Below are 8,701 nucleotides of genomic sequence, written 5' to 3' on the forward strand. Positions count from 1 at the left end.
ATTTTCTTGGGGCTGTTCTGTGGGACCGGCCCCGTTCGCTCCGACTTCCCCCGTTTCTCCCCGTTTCTCCCCGATTTTCCCCGTTTCTCCCCGATTTTCCCCGTTTCTCCCCGATTTCCCCCGTTTTTCCCCGTTTCTCCCCGATTTTCCCTGTTTCTCGCCCATTTTCCCCGTTTCTCCCCGTTTTTCCCCGTTTCTCCCCGATTTTCCCTGTTTCTCGCCCATTTTCCCCGTTTCTCCCCGTTTTTCCCCGTTTCTCCCCGATTTTCCCTGTTTCTCGCCCATTTCCCCCGTTTTTCCCCGATTTTCCCCGTTTCTCCCCGATTTTCCCTGTTTCTCGCCCATTTTCCCCGATTTCCCCCCATTTTCCCCATCATGGCAGCCCGGGGGAGGGCGCTGAGGGGGCGCGCGCCCCCAGCCCCGCCCCGCCGCGCCCCGTCCCGCCCCTCCGCGCCGGCCAATGGGCGCTCGGCGCTGCGCTGACGTCACGGGGCGCACGGCGGGCGCTGCGCGCGGGCGCTGCGCGGTCAGTGCGTGTCGCGCCGCCCGCCAGCCATGTCGCGACAGAGCCCTCAGGAGGAGAACCTGCAGGGTAAGGCCGCGGGGAGCGGGCACCGCGGGCACCGCGGGCACGGCGGGCGGCACTGCCCGCCCACGGCGGCGCGGGGCCCTTGGGGGCCGCGGTATTCGGGGATGGGCGCGCCGCAGTGCGTGTCCAGCCCCCCCGCCTCAGGGAGGAGGCCGGGTGGATGTGCCTGTGAGCCGGGTCGGGTCAGTCAGCTGTTACATAGCACTAAATTCGCCGAGAAAGGGAAAAATCCCAGTGCGGCCACAAACAGTGCGGTTGACACGGTAGTTGTAGCGATTTAAGGCGATATTCTCATGGCTGTGTGGAATTCTGCCTCTTAATTTCAAGCGTTGGAAGCTGTATTTTAGGAAAATGAAGCTTTCCAGTGCCGATCCGGTACTTCGCGGTTCTGGCCTGTGGTCGCCCATGTGTCCTGGGCTGGGATGTCGTGACTGACCCTCTGTCCCGAGCCCATCCCCGTGACTCGTCTGGCCGGGCTGCATCGCCTCTCGTGGGCTTTGGTCTGTTTGTACTTCCAGCTTCGTAAAAACACAGCCTCTTTTCTCTTTAAATGAAGATATCACAGCCTGTTCCGTGTGCTCCAGCACAGCCTTTCTCTGAGGAGTGTCCAAAAGGAGAGGGCAAAAAGGGAAAATTGTAAACCACATCTACTGTCCTCTTGCTCTTGCAATCCCAATCCTCTCCCTGCTTTATCCTGCTTTCCCAGCGCTGCCCCCAGCAAGATTTCAGCAGATAAAGTCTTAGTTTGAGCTCTAGTGGTTGTAGTCGTTCTTTGCTAACAAGTTGAGCTCCCATAAATTTCGGGGGAAAGGGTAGGGAAGGGTTTGTCTGGCTCTGAGCACACTCCCTGCCACATACCGGGCACTGTCACGTGGAGGGAAAATTCCCAAACAGATCAGACAGCAGCAAACCCGCTGGGAAGGAACAGGGCTTTTGAAGAAAAGCGGCTCTTCCAAACTCGGTGGCCTGGAATGTTTTTATCCAGCAGGTTTGGTGGTACTTTGGCTGGTAATGGTCTCTGTATTTAGAAGGGAAATACTCAGTTTGGCTTTGTGCTGTTCCCCTTTGATTTTGGAGCCCTCAGTCTCTTCCCAGCCAGGATATCTGAGATATCTTTGCTTGTCTGACGTTCCTGCTTCACCCTAAACCACCTGCATTCCTGCGATGCTGCTGGGGAGGGACCCTGCAGCTGCTCCTGCTGTGCCTTCGTTCCCTGGGCTGTGCCCTGCCAGCACCACTGCCTGTGTCGGCCTTTCCCTGCTCCTCAGGCATCCTGCCCCACAATTCGGGAATTCCCCCTGTCCTCACTGCTCTGTTCCTTTTGCTCTGCCGTGGCTGGGCCATGTCTATTCCACAGTGGGATTCCTGTGGCATTTGTGTAATTTGGGTATTTTCTGTTCCCTGAGCTCATTCCTGGGGGGCCGGAGTGCCAGCACACAGGGAACGGCTCCCAGTGCCAGAGGGCAGGGCTGGATGGGCTCTTGGGAATCAGGAATTGTTCCCTGGCAGGGTGGGCAGGCCCTGGCACAGGGTGCCCAGAGCAGCTGTGGCTGCCCCTGGATCCCTGGCAGTGCCCAAGGCCAGGCTGGACCCTGGGGCTGGAGCAGCCTGGGACAGTGGGAGGTGTCCCTGCCATGCCAGGGGGGCACTGGGGGGATTTGGGATCCCTTCCAACCCAAAGCATTCCAGGATTCTGTGGGGGAGGGAGCAGCTCTGGCCCTGCAGTGAGCTGTCACTGCCCAGGAGGGAGTTGTTATTCCCTCCCTTAGGAAAACAAAGCCCATGTGACCGTGTTAAATATACTGCAAGGAGCAAACCCATGACAGCCCTTGCCACACAGCCGCTGTTGCTTAACAGCAACACCTACAAATGGGACTGAAAAAAGGCTGCACAGAACAGTCCCTGGGCTCTGGAGCCCAAAATAATTTCAATGAATGAATAACTCAACTTTGGCAGCAAGAGTCCTTGAGATTATTTTGACTGCCACCTATGTTGAACAATAAAAATTCAGCATATCCCAAAGTAAAAGATCTGTATGTGCAGAGAGAAACACAGTGTACTGAGCAGCTGTTCCCCAGCCCTGTGAGCCTTCCCAGCTCAGCTGCCTGCATTTGGCATTCCTGGCTGTTTGTGAGCAGGAGGCAGGGCTGGCTCTGTGTCCCTGCAGTGTCACTCGGGCACAGCCCCAGGGCCGTGGCTCTCCTGCCCGTGGCTGTGGCTGAGCTGTGCTTTGTGCCCAGCAGGGTCCTGGGTGGAGCTGCACTTCAGCAGCAATGGCAGTGGCAGTGGCAGTGGCAGCTCCGTGTCTGCGGGCAGCCAGGAGCAGGTGCCAGCCTCGCTGTCCATCCACAACGGGGACATGGAGAAGATCCTGCTGGACGCCCAGCACGAGTCGGGCAGGAGCAGCTCCAGGGAGAGCTCCCACTGTGACAGGTGAGCAGGGGCCGCTGCCAAGGTCACCACAGGCCCCAAGGACGTTTGGTGTCCCAGGGGCAAAGACAAATCCTGTGTGGGTGCATTTACATACATGTGCCTAGTTATAGAACACACGTTTACATAGGGTGTGGGTTTTATGTGTGCTGTGTGTTCCCATGTGAACACGTGTGTGCATGTGTGTGTATAAAGCAGAGCAGATTTCCAGCAGGGTCACACAGCAGCTCAGCCCTGGGGCAGGTGGTCAGGCAGTGCCATTAATGCATTTGTTGGACTCTGATGGGCCGTGAGGTCTCCAGCCTAAGCTGTGTTTGGAAATCCCAAACTGCAGGACTGGAACTCCACAGCGGGATGTGGAACTGCCTGGCCTGGCCTGGCCTGGCCGGTGGGGATTCCAAGCAAACCCCACTTCCACTCCTCGTTGGCTGCCTGTTGTTCCTGTGGGAGAGCCCGGGCCCAGCAGGAGGGTGTGCAGAGGGCTGGGGCTCAGAGCTGGGGCTGAGGGGACTCTGGTGGCTGAGCTGTGGCAGCACTGCCCCATCCAGCCCTTGGGGCGTGGGCAGGGCACTCCTGTGCCCAGCTCCCAGGGTGTCCCACAAACCTTCACCTCCTTCTCTCCTGGTCCTTCAGCCCTCCTCGCTCCCAGACCCCCCAGGACAGTCACAGAGCTCTGGAGGTAGAGAGCCACAGCAGTGGGGAGAAGAACAGCTTCCAGGTAAGATCCTCCCCTCGCTCTGCCAGAGGGGAGCTCTGACTGCCTGTGCCTGGGGGATAACAGGGGACGCTGCTGAAGCAGAGACTTTCCACAACCCACAGTAACCCTGGCAGATCCAGGCTGGTAGGGATGTTTTGGTCTTTCCAGTCTGTGACTGGGATTTTTCAGAAGTATTTCCCCTCTCCCTTTGGCTGCTGATGGGGTACATTTCCTGCATCCCCCACCGATGCTGAAATGCACCTCCACCAATTTAGTAGGAATTTTAAAAGTTATTTTGCCAGCAGCAAGAATTTCTACAGTCACTTAAATATGGTAGCCAAAATTACACAATTTCCAAGCCCTGCCATAGCTTTGATTCCAGGTATTTTAACAATTAATACCAAACCTGAATACATGCTGCTGTGGAAAACTCCCTGTTCTTTCTGATTTCACTTTGTAGGTTTGTTTACCCTGCAAGGAAAATGAATAAACACATTTGCAACAAGAGTGGGGGAAAGGTTGTACATTGACCATATTTAATCAATACAGGGCTTATTGCAGGATGACAGGCTGAAATCTGAAGTCTTGAGTGTAATAAATTAGCTTTTAATATGAAAAAAATAACTTACAAAACATTTTGAGGAAGGAAGTATTCCAAGGAAGTGATTTTTTTCTGCATCATTTCTGCAACTCCTGCAAGACTCTGAGGACCCGGCTTTAGGTTAGCTAAATGTGGTACTGCAAGTTAATTATTGCTGGAAATTATTATTTTTATATTGTCAGAAACACCCTTCAGCTGTTTAAAAGTCATTATTTAGACTTTGAGAACAAATAACCCCAAGTTGGAAAGCCATCAGAGTGGCTGGACAGTTTTATTTCCCTCCCGTGTGTGTGCATGGGGAGCTGCTGGAGTTCTGGGAGCAGGATCTATTTTTATCCCGGGCCTGGGCTGTGTGCAGGGGAGCTGAGCTGAGCCAGGAGCTCTGCCCTGACTCAGCGTTTGTGCTCTCACTGCAGAGAGCCGGGGCTGGGGGCTGCTGCCGTGGGCACACCCCTGCACGGGGACTTCAGGGACAATGCCAGCCCTGAGCGTGGGCAGCAGGCCCTGTGCCCGCTGTCCAGCAGGCTGGAACTGGGATAATCCCTGTGCCCAGTGTCCAGCAGGCTGGAACTGGGATAATCCCTGTGCCCAGTGTCCATCAGGCTGGAACTGGGATAATCCCTGTGCCCAGTGTCCAGCAGGCTGGAACTGGGATAATCCCTGTGCCCAGTGTCCAGCAGGGCTGGAACTGGGATAATCCCTGTGCCCAGTGTCCATCAGGCTGGAACTGGGATAATCCCTGTGCCCAGTGTCCATCAGGCTGGAACTGGGGATATTTTGGGTCTGTGTGTGAGGATTAAACACTGGGCTCTAGAATCTCACTGCCAGGGCAGTGCTGTCTCAGGCACATATGGGATAGGGGATATGGGGTATGGGATATGGGATATGGGGTATGGGATATGGGATATGGGATATGGGGTATGGGATATGGGGTATGGGATATGGGGTATGGGATATGGGATATGGGATATGGGGTATGGGATATGGGATATGGGGTATGGGGTATGGGATAGGGGATATGGGGTATGGGATATGGGATATGGGGTATGGGATATGGGATATGGGGTATGGGGTATGGGATATGGGGTATGGGGTATGGGATAGGGGATATGGGGTATGGGATATGGGGTATGGGATATGGGATATGGGGTATGGGATATGGGGTATGGGATATGGGGTATGGGGTATGGGGTATTCTTACTCCACTCTGAGGATGGATCTCCCTGCTCCCCATCTCAATCTGGGATGTGAACACCTCACGGGAGGGCACGGGGAGGGGTGGGAAGGTGTCAGAGCTGGCTCCTGGTGCAGAGCAGGAGCTGTGGCAGCCCCCACTGTGCTGGCTGGGTGCTGACTGCTGTGGCTCTTGGTTGCAGTCCGAGGAGGATTTCCTGGAGAGGAGGAGGGAGGTGGAGCGGCTGCTGAGGAAGAACGCGGATTGGATCTGGGACTGGTCCAGCCGGCCCGAGAACATCCCACCCAAGTGAGTGCTGGCACAGCTGCTGGGGGAGCCCCCGCAGCTTCTCCAGGCCAAACACACACCCCACATTCCTTCCCCAAATGCAGGGAGTTCCTCTTCAAACACCCCCGGCGCACAGCCACGCTCAGCATGAGGAACACCAGTGTCATGAAGAAAGGCGGGATATTCTCTGCTGAATTCCTCAAGGTTTTCCTCCCATCCCTGCTGCTCTCTCACCTGCTGGCCATTGGACTGGGGTAAGGTTCAGTTGGAAAAAAAAAATAGGTTTTTTCCCTGCTTTCATTGTGGCCTAATTCTGATTCCCAATGATCTCTTTGTCCAAGACAAGAGTAACATGTCTCCATGAAGGGGGAGAGATGGTGCTTCCTGCCTGTGGTATTGCTGGATGGTTGAGGTTTTCTGATTTTCTCCCTGTCTGGGAATTTCTCAGAACAATTAAGGGGCAGGGAAATGAGGAATTCTGTACACTGGAACTGCAGTCACACAACACTTGGCTCCACTGGAGATGGGACTCTTAATCTCACCACTAGAAGATCAGCCAAGGAAAAAGCTAATATTGAATAGATTTTAAAATTCCACAGACGTAGATTTAAAACTACTAAATATTATTTTAAATTACTCCATGTATTTTTAAATCCCCTCCTGGGAGGATGGGGGCTGTGTGACTGTCTGAGGCCATTACACACAGTGGAAGGTTCCTTCCCACATCAGCGTGGGGAACTGGAGCCGGGGAGCGGTTCCAGAGTAGGGGCCGGCTCTGGGGCCGGCTCTGGGGCAGTCTCTGGGGCCGGGGAGTGGTTCCAGAGCAGGGGCAGTCTCTGGGGCAGTCTCTGGGGCCAGCTCTGGGGCAGGCTCTGGGGCTGGCTCTGGGGCAGGGCTGTTCCTGCTGGGCACGGCTGCAGTGCTGCTCCTGCCGGGAATCCCAGAGGCAGGACCTGGCTCTGGACAGGGCCCGGCTCCAGACAGGACCCGGCTCCGGACAGGACCCGGCTCTGGACAGGGCCTGGCTCCGGACAGGGCCCGGCTCCAGACAGGACCCGGCTCCGGACAGGACCCGGCTCTGGACAGGGCCTGGCTCCGGACAGGACCTGCCTCTGGACAGGACCCGGCTCCGGACAGGACCCGGCTCCGGACAGAGCCCGGCTCCGGACAGGACCTGCCTCCGGACAGGGCCCAGCTCTGGACAGGACCCGGCTCTGGACAGGGCCCAGCTCTGGACAGGGCCTGGCTCTGGACAGGGCCTGGCTGACCGCGCGCTCTGACCCGCAGCATTTACATCGGGAGGCGCCTGACCACCACGGCCTCCAGCAGCACCTTCTAGAGGCGCCGGGACGGCGGAGCTGGAGCAGAGCAGGCGCAGCTGGAGCAGAGGTGCAGAGCAGGGGGAGCTGGTCGTGGCGCCGTGTGTGTGTGTCCTGTCCGTGTCCTGTTTTAGTTTAGTCTAAAAATGGGAAGGGAGACGCTGGAGCTCCCGTGTCACATAGAGCCCTCTGGATCAATCCCTGCTGGATCAATCCCTAGAGCACGTGGCAGATGCTGTGATGTCCCTTAGTGCTTTGCAGTGAAGTACCTGAGCATTAGAGCAGCTCCGTGTTTCCATCAGTCCCAGCTTTCCGCAGCCCGCCCGCTCCCGTGCCCGTGGTGGGGATGTTGTCACTGCTCCCGCAGTCCCCGCAGGGAGGGATGAGCCCAAACTAGAGTGGCCTTACTGATTGATCCGGGAATTCCCGGGGCTGCCACCGCCCCGGGGCAGATTTTCCTCTGGTGGTTGTTGCTTAGTTCACTTCGGTGGGAGGTGTAAGGTGTTGAGACACAGTGGGAAGAGATGAGCACGTGGGTAAAACTCCATCAGTTTGTCCTAGTTCAGAGGTAGAATTTGGATTTAGTGCCTACGACACGCTGCTTTTGCCAGGACATTTATTTAACCCCTAGCAGTTACTCCAGGTTCCCTGCTGTACGTACTGCAGGCTGTTGCTACAGGCTTTACCTGTCCCTATAAATCCGCACCTGCCCCCAGCCCTGCGCACACAAACCACAGGGTGGCTTCTCCTTGGTTTTTACTGATGCAATGCCTTTCCCTTCAGTGATTTTACTTTATTTAATGAGAAAATGAATGTTTGCCAAAATACCATGTTTTATATATTTAAATAAAAAGGTTCCTGGTGAACTCGGAGTTTCCTCATTCCTTTTTCTCCAGTAATGGCTGGCAGGGGCTGAGGCTCCTGGCCTGCCCCTTTCCCACTGGTCACTTCCTGACGTGGAATTGAGACGTTTCCATGGAAGCAGCATCAAACAAAGCTCAGCAGGCCCTGGGTAACCTGCACTCACTGCACACACACACGGCTGTGATGCTCCTGAGGAGCTGGAAACCATGGAATTACTGAGGCTGGAAAAGCCCTGTCAGAGCATCGAGTCCAGCCGCTCCCCAGCACTGCCCAGGCCACCACTGAGCATGTCCCCAAGTGCCACATCCACAGGCTGTGAAATCCTGCCAGGATGCCCTGGGCGTCTGTGCCAGGGCTGGGCAGCCCTTTCCAGGAAGGAATTTTTCCTAATCCCCAATCCAGACCTGTCCCCTGAGGCTGGAGCCAAAAGCAAAGGTGGGATCAGAACCCCCCGAATGCTCAGGAGCCGCTTCCATTTCCTGTGGGACAGCGCAGATCTCTGCTGAGCCAACCTTTGGGCTTTGGCTGGAGAAGGGAAGGGGTTAAACCACGGTGTCCCTGTGTCACTGCCAGTGTCCCCAGCTCCTGTCACAGCCCCGGGCCGCGCTGGCTCCTGCTGGGCACGGAGGTTCTGAGATGTTCCAGGCTCTGTCATCACTCGGTGAAGTGACTGCAGCTCCGATTTCACAGCGTGCCCAGCACCGGGGGCTGAGCCCATGGCCCGGAGCCGCTCCCCGGG

The 8,701-nt window shown here is 56.2% G+C and overlaps 1 protein-coding gene across 1 annotated transcript; it reads left to right on the plus strand.

The window, feature by feature from the left end:
* The first annotated feature begins 444 nt into the window (after positions 1-444).
* On the plus strand, positions 445-7,964 carry BNIP3 (BCL2 interacting protein 3). Its single transcript, XM_063405075.1, has 6 exons — positions 445-592; positions 2,833-3,022; positions 3,653-3,737; positions 5,694-5,800; positions 5,884-6,033; positions 7,067-7,964. The coding sequence occupies exons 1-6, from the start codon at positions 556-558 to the stop codon at positions 7,116-7,118; spliced, it is 621 nt and encodes a 206-aa protein (XP_063261145.1). The 5' UTR covers positions 445-555; the 3' UTR covers positions 7,119-7,964.
* The last annotated feature ends 737 nt before the right edge of the window (positions 7,965-8,701 follow it).

This window comes from Prinia subflava, chromosome 9, assembly GCF_021018805.1.
Source record: "Prinia subflava isolate CZ2003 ecotype Zambia chromosome 9, Cam_Psub_1.2, whole genome shotgun sequence".
Lineage (NCBI taxonomy): Eukaryota > Metazoa > Chordata > Aves > Passeriformes > Cisticolidae > Prinia > Prinia subflava.

What these genes read in the sequence shown, in the direction of transcription:
- BNIP3 (XM_063405075.1), top strand. Translation starts at nt 556, where the DNA reads ATGTCGCGACAGAGCCCTCAGGAGGAGAACCTGCAGG. An exon ending in GAGAGCTCCCACTGTGACAG is followed by an intron (nt 3,023 to 3,652) that starts GTGAGCAGGGGC and finishes CTGGTCCTTCAG; the next exon opens with CCCTCCTCGCTCCCAGACCC. An exon ending in GGGAGAAGAACAGCTTCCAG is followed by an intron (nt 3,738 to 5,693) that starts GTAAGATCCTCC and finishes TCTTGGTTGCAG; the next exon opens with TCCGAGGAGGATTTCCTGGA.